The sequence below is a fragment of the Numida meleagris genome, chromosome 10 (assembly GCF_002078875.1).
Source record: "Numida meleagris isolate 19003 breed g44 Domestic line chromosome 10, NumMel1.0, whole genome shotgun sequence".
NCBI lineage: Eukaryota > Metazoa > Chordata > Aves > Galliformes > Numididae > Numida > Numida meleagris.
Genome location: NC_034418.1, coordinates 10,514,427 through 10,529,590, shown reverse-complemented (window position 1 = coordinate 10,529,590; position 15,164 = coordinate 10,514,427). Strand labels below are relative to the sequence as shown.

Genomic DNA, 15,164 nt, shown 5'->3' with positions numbered 1-15,164 from the left:
CAGGGTAAACTTGAGGGTTACAGATATTTAAAACTGTCTTCAGTGATTTGTTGCATGTAGGGCACCCTGAGCGGTTGGTCTGTTATTAAGCCAGAGGGACCCCTGTGGAAGAAAGAAGGATATGGAGACCAGCATGGCATGTTAAATTTGAAATGTGGGTAAAAAATGAATTTACAGGGACATAGCTATGTTTTCTGGCTTTCCCAGTATCCCTCCCCTCCCTCATCCCCCAGCCCCCCAAGCACCTTTGCTGATGTAAGACTTACTCTTTTGACTCTTATATTCAACATCAGTCTGACATTTTAACAGAAATAGTTGTAACACCAAGATCAGTCTGGAGCCTGTCACTTCCCATGTGAAGCTACAAATGCTTTTCCCACATTTGCATTGATAAATTTACCCATAATGAATCTCATCTCTTATTTTAGTCCCTCAGTCCTATAAAGTTACGCTATCCTTTGTGTGTACGTGTGTATATATATAGGAATGTATGTGGTATGTCATGCTTAAACACTGTAGTATTTGTTTTGGGCTCTTACTCCCACTTGTCTTTTCAAGTCTTGTTTAAGATATGATTTGTTTGGGGGTAATGAAAACTTCCTCTGAAGAACCCAACTTTGAAAGAAGAGACTTTCAATTATTTCTGTAAGCACTTTGCCAAAGGGTAGGAATCATTCCTATTTCCATGGATGCAGAAGCTTTTCATGAAGTATTTGAGACCATGAACAAATCATTTTAAACAAGTAGGAATTAAGGCTCTACATTGAGCCCTCTCTGAGTTCTTCATCTGCACTGACTCAGCAGTAACTAGGCTTTTCAAAGCAATTTGCAAAAAGCAAATTGTTGAAGAGATTTAGGCGAGGAAAAAATTTGGGAAACTTTAGCATACTTTTTACAATCTGTACTAAAAGCTTCTTGTCCCATTTGATAATACTGTAAAATACATCTGGCATTTGTTTATAATAGAAAACTGTAATTCATGATTTAACAAGGTACTTGAGTATGTGAGAGATACCACTAACTTCACTGGAATTAATCATATGTTGTAGTGCATTGCTGAGGTGAGCTCAAAGATTAAACCGCTTCCGGGTTGGAAACGTCCACTATGAGCCTGTAACATTGCCTATGTGTTTTATTGTTGTTCTTTGTTGTGCTTCCAGTGAAAGCTAGTCTTCTGCAGAAATGTGGGAAGCCTTGGTTTTGTACTTAGCAGAGAACTAAGAAACAATTATTGCTTTCTCAATACTTGTTTTTGCTGTTGCCTTTTAACTAAGAAACACATAGGTGGCTTCTGCTGCAGTTTAAAAAGTCTTTTAAGTGCATCTCTGAACGTATGATGTGCTGCATAGATTTAGAAGGAGAGACTAAAGATCAGGGGTCCATTACCTGAAATGGCTGTAACTGGACCATGATGTACAAGCCTCTCCGACTAATACTGCTGTTCCATACAAGTTTTAATTTAATATTTTCTCTAGTTCACTCTTTTCCTGCCTTCCCTTCAGTGGGAAAGGAAATCTGTGGCTGAAAAATCCCATTTAAGGGAGTAGATGTTAACTTAATCTCAGACTTTTCCAGAAATTGTCTGGTTTCCTTGAAGCCATGGCCGTCAGTACTTTGACTGCAAGTAGCTTGCTTTCAGAGACAGCAGGCATCTCTTCCCAACCAGTCCTGTAGGTAGCGATGAGAATCCAAGAACTTTGTAGACAATATATTCCGAGAGGCAAAGCTGTGTCTTTTTTATGGAAAGTTTACGATGTTTATGCTAGCTCTCCCTGTGGTCCCATGAATCTTTGTTCATCTTAGCGTGTTATACAGTCCTGAGAGAGCAAGAGTGTGAATGCTTGTGGCTGTTCAGTGCACCATTTTGGGATTTGAAGACAGGTCTCGAGTCTCTGGCTGCTAATTACATTGCACAGTAATTTCTCATGCTTTCTGCAAATGCTTTAAGCTACCATATCAAGAATGGACATCATCTTCCTTCTCTTCGTACACAGTTTTCTTTCAAAAGAGAACTGGTCCCGCTCTTAAACCAGATAAGCACCTACTGCCAAGGGAGGAATGAAACAGTGATCCTGATCTGACACAGGCATCTATTTTTGACGTTCAGGGAGATACTCAAGTCTGAAAGAAGGTTTGGTGTAACACATTGCTTTCACTAGCTTTTCCTTTCGCTGTCATGTCTTACTGCTGAGATTTCAGTTAGTGCCTTTCTGTGTTAAAAGTTTTACTTAAAATGTGAGAAGCTGCCTGACATAGTTCTGGGGCTATGCCCTGGAAAAATGCATTCAGTATACTAACAATGCTGAATTTGGTTTAGAAGATTATGTACCTTGCATATGTATTTTACAGGGAAGTACAGCTAGATAGTTCAAGACTATGAATCCTTTCCTGAAGGGTTAAGCACTTGCAAGTGAGGTGGCGTGGTGTTGAGTAGTCAACATTTTCAGTCCTTACCTAGTTCTGAAAATGTGGTGTTTTTCAATGTTCTTCAGTTCTGTCTGTCATAAAAACCACTCCAAAAGAAAGTCTTTAGTGATTTGTTTCTTTGGGTGCAAGAGGTGGGGTTATTTTTGGTTTTGCTTGTCATCTATGATGTGTAGCATAGTTGTGCTTCTGGAATATTTTTCAATACAAGTGCAAAAACCACAAGTTGGCACAAATAACTGTTATTTTAGGAAGGTCATTTTGTAGGGGAAGAAGGCCTAGACAAAACATAATAAATAAGTTCAGAGACTGTCTATAGATATTAGATACTTCATCAGTGAAATTTGTCTTTGACAAGCTAATAAATTAAGTTGCTGAAGCCTCCCACTTAAATTAAATAAATCTCCGTGCTTCTATTTGTAATTGTTTTGCCACTAATTGAGAAAATCAGTTTTTGTTATTAACAAATTGGTCTGTTTAGATTTATATACATCTCAATAGAATGCTCAGTTTGAGTCTAGTTAAACAAAGGGTAACTATCCACTGCCTGTGGATTGTGTCTTGTGAGTTGTGGTCCCCAAGTGGTGGAAGGGAAAGCATTGAGCAGTTTTAGTGCTGTGGCTGTTGACATCCATTCAGCCCTGGAATAGCCACGAGAGTGGACTACAGTGTCTGGTGAGCCAACATTAGGAAGGGTAGATGCTGGAAGGGAGACGTTTCCAGCAGGAGCTTTATGGGCTTGGTAAGGATTGGCTTGCCTAATTCTTGTTTTGTTTTTTTTTCCCTCCAACTGTTCTGGGCAAGCAGCGAACAAGGAATCCCAACAAGCAATTCACGAGCTAGCAAGAGCTAAAGTGATATTGGTATAATAGGTTATTTCTGTCTCTCTTCACCTTTCTCTCTTTGCCCTCCTCAAATGGAGATTTTCAAACGCAAGAGGTGCTTGGATATTCCAGTGGTTGCAGCTCACACTGTTAGAAGGGCTCTCAGTGCAGGTTTTTCCTTCTGGCTTCGTAGCCTAAGTACAGGCACCTGACCAAAAGCAGCTGGGTTTAAGTGGTGTGTGGTGCCAGCTGGGAGGCTGAGCCATGGGCACAGGCATCCTCTCCTGCCAAAAGTGTTTCCTCAGCCAAGACAGTGAATTGTTTGAAATCTTGAGTATGTGACTAAGGAGGAATGGGAAAGACAGTGCTTCTAAGTGTAATTGACCGTATCAAAAGTACTGAATTCCTACCAGGAAAGTAAGTTTAAAATGTTAATAATATGAAACATTTTTGTTGCCTTTCATAAATATACTAGTATATGAGAAGTAATCTCTTGTTATGGTAACTTCTTACTGTCGATCATGTTCCAAAAGCTAATACTATATTTTTTGCATTGCATTTATTATTGCTGTGTTTATATAAGCTTTCTTCCAAAACGCATAACTTAGAATTTTCCGGCAATACATACAGTTTTCTTCTTGTAACTCTTATGTTTTTAACTGCATGACAATCCCTGTAATGTAGCTTAATTCTATGGTGTTTCTTTTTTACAGATAGCGTGTTACACAGCTACTGAGAAACTCCTTTACATTCTCATTACAACTGATAAGGCAACGTAAATATTAATAGAAGTGGTGGTATATTAATTGAGAGTTGGGATGTTCTAGTTGATGGCAGAATTGAATTTCTGAGGTTACGAAATCTGTTAATGATCTCTCTTATTCTTTATACTTAATCTCTGGCATATGGGTTTTAATTTCTAGTGTTTTTAAATAAGTATGTATTGTAGATGCTTAACATACTCTGTTACTGTGGATGCGATCCATCTTTGGAATAGTTTAAAATGAATCAACTCTCAGTTAAAATCTGATATTTCTTTGTTGATGTCTGTCTTAAAATCAGGAAGAAAAAAGGCAGTTAAGAAAAATACTCCTACAAGTAGTTCCTAACCTGTTAATTTACTAGGATCCTGAAAAGTTTATTTAGAGGAAAGAGTTAGCAGATTTTGTCCTAGTTCACTTTAACTCTCATCTACCATTATTAGTCTACTTAACAGGAGAAGCAGGGGAAAAAAAACAAACCACCTCTTACACTGCCCACAGCTATGGCTCTCTGTCTGGATGAAAACTTGATATGATTAGTTTGTGCCTTGAGTATGCTGGTGCGGTCTAATTTGCAAGGTCCACATTTGAGAGTAACTTCCCATTTCTCTTGTTGAACTTTCTGCTGTAGTGCACGCTGCTGGCTTGAAGCCTTCATGTAATTAGGCCTCTCAGTGCTGCTTTCTGCAAAATCCCTGCTATTGTCCCTTCCATCCTTGCTGTCATCTCTTCCATGCCTTTGTCTTGTCCTTGCTCACAGGACCCTTGCAGTGATGAGGAAGGCAGGGCCTGCTTCATGGCCATGGGCTGGGCCAGCTATCCTTCCCTGCTAGTGATCCCTGCTTTTGGCCGCTGAAATAAATGGCTATAACCACTGTCCAGTGAGCTTCCAGCTGCAGTGCGGGGTGCTGATACACAAATCTGTGTTGTTTAGGTAACGTCTTCAGTTCTGAGCCTGCTGCTGGTGAGAACGTTGGAAGACTGGTCCTACAGAAATAGCATGTGGGCTTTCCTTACCCCTCTGCTTCTGGTTTGCTATTCAGATATCTAAGATCGTTTCAGATTATTTTTGACAGTAACCACATCTGGACTTTGGGTAGCCTGGCCAGGAATAGTATCCACTATACACATTACTGGCAGCAGAATTGAAAGGTGGAATAACTTCTTTAGCAGTAGAGTAACTTTTGGATTTGCACAAATTTGTGTAAATGAAACTTGGTGTGCTCTCACAGGAGGCCTGTGACTGGTAGCTCGCTGACCTTTTGGCCTCACAGTAGACTTTGTTTGTTCAGCCCTTTTCCTGGTAAGTCATCTGGCCACTCAGGTTGTTTCTTTTGGAGTAACCTTTTTGGGGAATGTTAATTGCACTTAGTTATTTTTTTATTTGATTGTTTTACATGAATGGTGCTTGTGGAGATAAGCTCATCCTGAGTTTTGGGGAGTGTGTCATGTTAAAGGAGGTACAATACTTAGTGTTACTTGTAGCCTGAGCTGCTTCTTTTTGAGTATTTCAGATGTGTGTATGTTGTTTATGTATATATTACCTGCTCACTGAAATAAACTTCATAAAGGCCACCTTTGCAAGCAGTTTTTAAAATTGAGATCAGAACCCAGTTTAAAACATAATAAATAACATACCAGTTCTGCCTTCTTTTTTTTCCTGTTCTCTCCCACATCTCACTGGGAAGCAGCAAGTGAGTGGCAGGCTGTGTGGTGCTGAGCTGCTGCTGCGTTAAACTGCAACACCGGCACGATCTGCAGAACATTTACATAGATGATAAAGAAGTTGGCTGCAAGGACTTTGGCGGTAACTGTAAAACTAGCCTGACTAATGATAGACCTGTGCATTTTATCACTACTTCCTCCACTTAATTTCCTTTATTGATTCAGAGAAAATGTTACCTCCTCTTATAGCAGGGTAATAGTATATGGGGCAGATTAGGGATTAGACCTCATGTTGCTCATGTAAAACAAACTGGAAGGTGCCAAATTCTGCTTGTCTGAGAGTCTTCCATTTTATTTTGTGTCTCTTGCAATCAGTGAAGGTGGGGAAAATAGTTCAGATTGCTTGGGAAGCATCTAAGCAGAAAACAAAAAAATTTGGATACTCAATCTGTTAAAAAACAAGAAAGTGAATTCAATTTGCAGTTTTTCCTCTATGTATATGTGACAACTGTTAGAGCAACTCGTGCAGTTGTCTGCTCAACTGTCTGTGGAAGTTCAAATATGTAATAAACCCTTGCAATGAGAGCATAAACAAGGTGATGAGCTTTTTCAGTAGCTCTCTGCAGCTTTCAGTGGAATGGCATTCGATGCAGAGCTTGCTTTACGCTGTAGATTAGTACTGTTCATAAATCTGAGTAGTATATGAACAACGTTTTGGCCTTGATTACATAGGGAAGGAATACAGCTTTTTCATTTGTGGTGTGCTGTTTTCAGTCTTCTGTACTTGATTTCTGAATCCTTGTGTTTCCTACAAAATGGAATACTTGTACAAACCGTGCAGTTATGTGTTGGACAGATAGCATGTTGTTCTTGTATCACCAGAATGAAATCCTTTGCATTTTTTTCGAATACAGCAAGATTTGGAGTGGCACAAGGTTCAAATTGTTATAATACGGAGTCCCCAAGAGCAGCAGTAGTATTGAGGAGGGAGAGGGGAGCGTGGGAACAGTCCTCTCTTCACTTTTTCAGGGAAAGATACAAAAGGAAGAGTGTTTACTTTATCCATAGCGTGTTGGAGTCTCATTATAGAATATGTGATACATGTAGTGTTCCCCACATGCCTTGTGTTCAGAAGTGTCAAGATCTTTCCTCTCTTCAAATAAATGTCTTTACAGATGCAGAAGACATAAGCTGTCCTCTTTAAACTTTTGTGTTGGTTTTATTGTAAGTGAATTTTGAAGCCTGTGAAATGTTGAAGAACTGCATGTGTTACTACACAGGTTTGACTATGAAATTGTCTGTAAGACGTATTGATCTGTAACGTCTGTTAATCGAAAAAAATGGTGTGTTTGTATTTCCTACAGCTTTGCATTTCACGTGTTCTTTCTGGGTGTAGCAGGTTTGTGTTATCAGTTCAGCGCCTTAGCTTCCTGAAAGGCTCAATGTGTAATCAGAAGAGCCAAATTATAGTGCATCTCTAATGTGCTTGTATAATTCAGTGCTGTATAGCTCAAACTCCTCCTTATTAGCTTTTTCTTCTTCTGGTGCTAATTAACACATGTTGCATGATTATTTTTTAACTTCTTCTGGAATGTGAAATTCATGTCTACTTAGGGAAAATAATCACCAATTTACTTACACAATGCATATAAATTAACAAACTCTTTTGTTCTGTCTACGTTTTTATGCAGTCAAGACAAATGATTTAATCTTGCTCTCCACTGTAAGGCACTGAGGCTTGTAAAGCAAGAAGGAAAATATTTTCAGTTCTTTGTATGATATTGAGACCTTCTAGAAAATTCCATTTTAATGAGTTTACCGCGCTTTGATGCGTTCAGTGTGAATACTGAGAGGAGTGTAAAGTTAGTTATTAGGAAATAAAGTAATCAGCTTAAAGTACTTTAATAAGGGATGTTCAAATGCATATGGGAATGCCTGCTGTGTTTTATCTGTTTATCATGTTTTTTAAAGCGCTAATGTAGAAGAATATTTGCTCTAAATCTCAGAAGCAGAACTATCTGCAGCAGTGACTTCCTGAAAAACTTGTGTGTCTGTTTTAGTGGGTGTGAGATGACCTGGCTCCCTGTATGATGTTCTGCCCTGCTGTGTCTCTCCTTCTTTTACCTGTGAGGTTGAGTTTCATACATATGTCAAAACACATTACATGAACAAATTGGTAGTGTTTCTTTGTTCCACCTGTCTGAAGAATTTTTGACTGAAGATAAAAATCTTTATTCCCCAGCCATTTTGACAACATTAATACAGGTTTCATGCTTCAAGTGTAATAGCAAACGAAACATACTGCTGTTGAATGAAAGGGACTTTTATCTATTAAATTTAGACTATTCTTTAAAGTTCTCAGAGGGCAAAAAAAGTTACTGTTCAATACTAACCTTGTTAGTTTGGACCAGATGAACTGAGGATTCTGTGCTGTTTTTTTTTTTTAAAGGGACATTACACTCAAAAGTGAGGAAGTTGATTGTTCAGGATACTAGTATGGGCTTTCACACCCTAACTCACATAAAAATAAATATGCATATTTTTATATAAATATATATAATTACATATAAAGATACCTAGATGAGATCCTGTACATGCAATCCTATGACCATTGTATAGATGTGACTCTAACCTATATACATGATCATGTGATGCTAAACCCTGTCCAGTTAGGAGCTGTGTTAGGCTAAGAGTAAGGACCTGAAGATCTTCATGCCGTTTTCCAGAAGCTCTAGTTTCTCCAGCCTGGCCTTGTCCACTACCTGCTGCAAACTGACCCTCTTGTTACTCAGGCTCCATTCACCTTCCTACAAACGCTTTCCAGAAAGTGTGGCTCTCTAGTTGAACCTGAGTTTGCCAGTAGGAGTAGAGCAGTGCTAGAGGATCCTCCCTGCTTTTGTGTCTGGTCAGTTTGCTGCAGGCCAATCTATGACGCAGTTCTGTCTTGCATCTGTGATAGGTACAGGACATTATCCTGAAATGGGATCTCAGGATATAGACAGATCTGCTGTTGTGCTAAATAATAATAATAAAAAAGCCGTCTGTTGACTTAATAAATTACCTAAAAGGAGGTCTCAGGTTTCTGCAATGAATATGGTATGTGGCAAAAGGTTTCACTGACTTTTCAATTATTTGAAAAGGATAAGGTTAGAAAATGGGATAACTCCCCCTGAGGACTGCATTAGCAGACCTCTGCTGTTCTTATCTGTAGAAGGGTTGCAGTGGGGATTAACTGCTAGTCCCAAATTTGACAATCTAGGAGGACAGGAGAATTAGTAATAAAATATTCAGCAGCGTTGAGTTTAGTACCATGATGATCCCAGCTTGTAACTGCCTTTTGAACAGTCAGTGCAACTCTCCCTTCTTTTCAAACTTGCGTATTGTCAGCAGTGTGTTCCTAGTGCAGCGTACTGGGATACTGCAGGAGTTAAAATCTTAATACTTCTCCTTGTTCCGTAACATTTGAAACTTTTTTTTTCTCTTTCACAGGAAATGACCTAGAGGCCTTACAAATACATTTGTGCATTTTTGTTCTGAGTCTATCATCGAGGGCAAGTGCAGTCTGGAAGCACCACCACTTAATGTTACAACGGAAACAACTACCTCAACAAACAAGGAAAGGGGAGGAAGGCTTGCAGTAACAAACACTCTAATTTTCAGTAGCTTACACTTGGGAAGTCTTCTCTATACCGAGTCCAGATTTTTTTTCCCTCCAGTATTAAGAAGAGACACTACAAGTAAACTAATTTGGCAGACTGGATCTGTCAAGACATTTGAAGATATTTGATCTGCTGACATAAGGATTTGCTTTTTTTAAGGAAGGCGCCTCTGCACTGCTTTTATAATCGCTGTTGATCGGTGGTTTCCTCCACTTTTCCTGATATTACTAATTGGAAAATTGTATTAAAATATTGCTTCTAAAAATATTATTTGCATTGACAGAATTTTTGTAGACCTAACAGCAAGTAATGATAATATGCTCATGAAGAAACTGTAGGCGATAACTTCTCTGCTTTTCTGTGCGCAGAGTGGAATACTGAACCAGACAGAGCATTATTAAGATACTTCGGCTTGCTTTCTGAGTACAGTTTATAACTGCAGCAGGGCTGCACTGAACACTGAAAATACTAAGTCAGCAAATCTGCTGCCTTTCTCACTGCTGATACAGATTATACAGACGCTTGCCTTTTTGAAATGCCTTTTGTGAAACCTATGTACACAGTCCTCCACTGTTACTGTACATAACTATATATTTGGGGAAGGAATTTGACAAGTGATTGTTAATTCAAGAAGTCTTTGGACAAGCACTCACTTATGTATTGCTGTAGTGCACAAGAAAGCAAAATGGACTATAAGCGGCGCTTTTTGCTTGGCGGGTCCAAGCAAAAAGTGCAGCAACACCAGCAGTATCAAATGCCTGAGCTAGGCAGGACCCTGAGCGCACCACTGGCATCTACAACCCCAGCATCTCCCCTGGTCTCCTCAGCTGCTGCGGGCAGCTGCAACCACCCTGTATCCCATACGACTCCGATTGCAGACATCCAGCAGGGAATCTCCAAATATCTGGATGCACTCAACGTATTTTGCCGTACGAGCACTTTCCTTACAGACCTTTTCAGCAGTGTATTTAGGAACTCTCACTATTCTAAGGCAGCTATGCAACTGAAAGACGTGCAGGAACATGTCATGGAAGCAGCGAGTCGACTCACAGCAGCAATAAAACCAGAAATAGCAAAAATGCTGATGGAACTGAGTGCAGGCGCTGCAAATTTCAAAGATCAAAAAGAATTCAGCCTACAAGACATTGAGGTAAGTTACTTAGGGGGATTCTGTTTTGCATGTGAATTTGTATTGTTCCTTCTTAATTGGACTTGTATTTAAAAATCACTACTACACTGAGAGTTCTGTTTGCCTCGCTTTTGTACTTGTGAGTAATGCTGATAAAAAGAGAAGCATTTTATCTTTGTTCTCAAAAATATTAAGTTATTTACAGTGGCCATCTCCCAGCTGTGTTGAATGAAATATTTAGTGGTTACTTTTGTATAAGGACTTGCACTACGTTTAAAGATTTCATGAAATAAAATAAATTGTAATTAAATTGTACTACTGACATAATTCTAATTGGTAGTTTTCTTTAAGATTTAAATTCATAACTAGAAATACAATCACCTCTTTCTTATTTGGGAAAACTTATGACCAGTTTAAAAAATAAATGATAACAATAATAAAAGCAAAACAAACACAGCACCCTAGTGTCCCAAAATTAACAAACCTCAATAATTAAAAATCAAACAATGGTTTAAATCTTTTATGTAGTCCTGTGTGGAGCCAGAAGTTGGACTCGAAGGAACCTGGGGGGTCCCTTCCAGCTCGGGATGTTGTGTGATCCTATGACTGCTTGTTCCATGTTAGTTAATTTCTAATGATATTAGGCCATCTTCTGAATTAAACTACGTTTTTCTCAGTATTAGCCATTCTGAGGGGAAATACGAACACTTGGGAGAAGTGTTTTGTCATCAGTGTTCACATAAAGCTGCATGTTGAGAAACTATAAAAGTTAGTAGTGAGAAATATGTTTTTTCCATGTTCTATACTTAATATGCAATGAAGTAAGATTGGCTCTATGTTTAAAAAAGATACCTTTTCTAGACCTTGAAAACAGTCTAATAAATCATTTGTGCAGAAGTGTGCAAAGAGGCAGTTGTCATGTATTCTAACATGACTACAACATAAACCATGAAATAAGCATTAAACTCTCTTCACTTTGGTTATTGTGGCCTTAAATTCAACACTGCATCCATGCATGACTACATGACTTAGAATAGTGAGCAACAGGAAGGACATCACAGGAGTAATCAGACATCCAGAAAATAGGGCTTCTGAGGACAAACCAGAAAGACTGACTTTTACTGAAGAGAAGACTAAGAAGGAAATTCAGTAGTCATCAGGTATGTAAGAAGCTGCCAGAAGTCATGGCAGTGTTCTGTCCTTTGCGTCCATGTAAGACGGAGTAAGAGCTAATGAACATAAATTTCAGAAGGGAAGATTCATTTCAGGTATTGTGGAAACTCTTTGCAATGTCAGAGAATCACTGAAGTGGATCCCTACAAAAGGTATGGAGCCTCCACCACAAAGTCCTTACAGAGTGTGTTAAACTTGCACGTAGCAGAATTGACTCTGAAATTCTCTCAGTAGAGTGACCTTTTGAGATCTTCTCCTAATCTGCTCTTCTGTGATTTGAATACTGAACTATTTATGCTAAAACTTTAATTAACAAATTTTTTTCCTCCTGATCTACGTGAAACGTTAACACTTCATAAAACTAGAAGCAGGATTAAAAACTCATTTCAAATCCACGTAATGGAAGCAGAAAAAAATGTAAGGCATGCACAACTTCACCAGGATATACTGGGGAAAAGAGTGTGAGAGGCAGCATAATTTTTTCACGGAATGAGGGGAAAATGTAGTAGCATCTGAAGTTGCTTTTCCAGCTACTCTAGTAGGTGACTGAAGAACATAATTGATTTTTTTTTTTTGTCTGAGAAGGAAACAAGATATTTCAATGTCTTGAGTAGCAGCTCAGAAATATCCTCTGAACTCAGAAGTCTTGTTTGGGGTGAGCTTGTTAGATTGCCCTTGTCTCCTAATACTTAAGTGTAGAGGTGCAACTTCCACTGGAATCTAGTTTATACTGCAAGTAACTCTTGTTAGTGAGCAGCATTGTGTCTTCCTTGGAGGTGCTTTGGTCATATGAGATCACTCTCCCAAACTGTAGGGCATTGCTACATAGTTAAAAATAAATAAAATTCAGTGTTCTGTTCACTTTCAATAACGTATGAGAAACAGGGCTATCTCATAATCTGGCGCACCAATTTGAGTAATGACTCATCGTTAATATAATTATATTGATATTTCAACCTGGTCTGTGCAGTGGGTAGGCAGATTATGCATAGGGCTTGTCATCACCAAAACCATGAAGAACTGGTATAAATAAGGAACATGAGGATAGTAGGGAAACCACTGAGTAAGCCTGTTGTGGTGTCATGTTTTTGTCTGAGGGTTTTTTTTGTTTGTTTAGGGAAAAAAAGCCAAAGCCATTATACTCCATTGTATAGAATGGTACTTGGAACTGCAGATCATTGGGTGTATCGAGTCTGGAAGACTTATACTGTTTGCTTGTTAATTTTATTAATGGTAGTGTTGTCTTAAGCAATAGATTCTTTAAACATTTGCTTGCCAGGGCATTTGCATGGCATCACTGTTAAGCATTGAAATCTGACAGTTTTGCGTGTGCATTTTCTGTATCAAAAAATACTAAAATTGATTGCATGCACCCATCAAGATGTTTATGTGGGGCAGAATGTAACCTACCACTACAACCTCATCTAATGCTTCTGTTTGTTTATCGTCTGTTTAATTAAACTCATCACCTGCCTCAGTGACAGGGAAGTCTGAAACTACACCTCCTCAGAAATAACATTGCTTCCAGCTGCCTAAACACAATGACAAATTCCTTTTTGGTAGGGTTATTCAGAGAGAGATTGCTGTCCTACCTGGTAAAGGACGAGGAGAATCATGATGCTAGAGATGTGTTTCTTGGGATGAAGTTTGCAAGCCAGAAGACCTCCATCATATATGCAACATAAATGATTCTAAGAAATACTTTAAACACCACCAGAAAGGTACAAGTTGACACCTGCAGTAGCTGCAGTTCATCTTTGATTATTACACAACTTCTAGGTTTTAGAGTGTTCTCATCATGGTCTAAAGCAGGGGAATTGAATGCTTTTGCATGGCAAAGCAGGGAAAAATAAAGTAGATGGTGGTATTTCTAATTGTGAAAACACCACATCCATACACTAATGTTGTTCTGCAGATCTCGCAACATGTAGTGTGTCACTTTACATGCTTTGGTAACTGCTGGCCGACCCTGGCTGTATTTAAACTGGTGGTAGTTGCACTTTCCCACCATGAAGACAGAGAGATGGCTCTTTTGGAGGAAAATCTCTGTGAACTGAATTTTAAAGCAAAGTGAGTTTCCCATGTGGAGTGAGCATTTAATTGAACAGTGCAAAAATCCTCCACCAATTTGGTTTTAGTTAAACAGTTAAAGCCACTCTTGTGCATTTCTGAGGAAGACTGGAGTGGATTATTTTTCAAACAAAACAGAAGTTTGGCAGAGCAGATGCTGCTATTTATCTTCACTGCTTAACATTAAAAATTACACTAGGAATGTTGTGTGGTGCCACTTAAACTAAATCATTTGTTTATTTTGAACATTATTCCCAGGCGGGAGAAACTTCAACCTCTGTACCTTAAAAGTTCTTTGAAACTTAATCAGCTTGAAATTCCCAATGAGTCCTGGTTCCTTCTTCCCCTGAGAACTGCATTCTTTGTACACAGAAATACTCACATTGCAAGTTTTTTTGTTTTTTTTTACTGAAGTGTGCTTATAAATCTTTCCATCGCTGTAGTCAGGAAAGTTGAAGTTTTATTCCTTTTTATCGTTTGGTGAGTGTTTTCTTTTAATAAGGCAAACTGCACTTTCAGGGGTCAGTTGAAGTACCAAAAATGTTTAATTTTATGCCTCATACAAAGAAGGGAAGTGATGAAACCAGAATGGAATGTCAAAAGGAGACTGGATGCAATGGAAAAAAAGAATTGCCACCACGGATTCTTTTAGAAAAGATAGCTAATGCATATAACTGTTCATATGACTACAGCGTCTTGCCAGTAAGATGATTGTCTGAATATTTTTATTCCAGAAGATTGTAGCTGAAAATAAGCCAGATGATTTATTTGCTCTAAGGCACAATGGCTTTGTATATTATCTTTGTATTTCATGAATTATTAGTAAAATAGAATTCAAGTCTAGTCTTTTTTAATAAATCGAAGTCAAATATACATTTTAAACCACTTTGTGTCAAACTTCATAAAAGAAACAAAGCATTTTGAATAGCTCTTAAATGCTTTCTGCAGCAATTTTGGAAATACTTGCTTCTCTCCTGCATCCCGGTTGTGCTTTGTTGCAAGCTTTTTGTTCGCTTAAGAAAGCATGGCCTTGCAGGCAGGCAGAGCCCTTGTGTATGTGCTGCTTTGTCCTCAGAGTTGCCCTTTCAAATGGCTGTACTCCAACAATTTTACACATAGTGCTTACACCTGAACACTTGGTTTTGGGGATCTTTTGTTTTGCTTGTAGTAACTGTGGCCTATATCTGGTCATAATTCTCAGGAGCAGTGTTAGCGTGAGAGGGAGATAAGGAGGGATGGACACACGTGGGGTGCAGAGCCCACTGCTGTAGGTGGCTGCCATGTGGAGCCAGCTCTGGCATCGCAGAAACCGTTGTGCTGTCAGTGCCAGTCCCTCCAGGTATGGGAACGGACCAGCAAGCCCTCCTGCTCCTCTTCCTGCTTCCCAAATGAGTAGTATTATGTGACACATTTCAGTGAAATCTTCTGATGAGATTTGTGCCAGCGTTAGCATTCCTGT

General features: G+C 38.9%; 1 protein-coding gene across 7 annotated transcripts in view; it reads left to right on the top strand.

Annotated features, from left to right (window-relative positions):
- The window catches only part of KIAA0355 (KIAA0355 ortholog), a 54,291-nt gene that overhangs the window by 17,888 nt on the left and 21,239 nt on the right, over positions 1 to 15,164 (top strand). For 6 of the 7 annotated variants that reach the window (XM_021408744.1, XM_021408741.1, XM_021408742.1 and 3 more), the window contains one exon: positions 9,164 to 10,483. In XM_021408744.1, coding sequence (XP_021264419.1) covers positions 9,989 to 10,483 — 495 coding nt within the window. In that variant the 5' untranslated portion in view covers positions 9,164 to 9,988. Of the gene's footprint in view, positions 1 to 9,163; positions 10,484 to 14,074; positions 15,045 to 15,164 lie in introns of those variants that run through there. The other variant, XM_021408748.1, reaches the window with a different exon arrangement.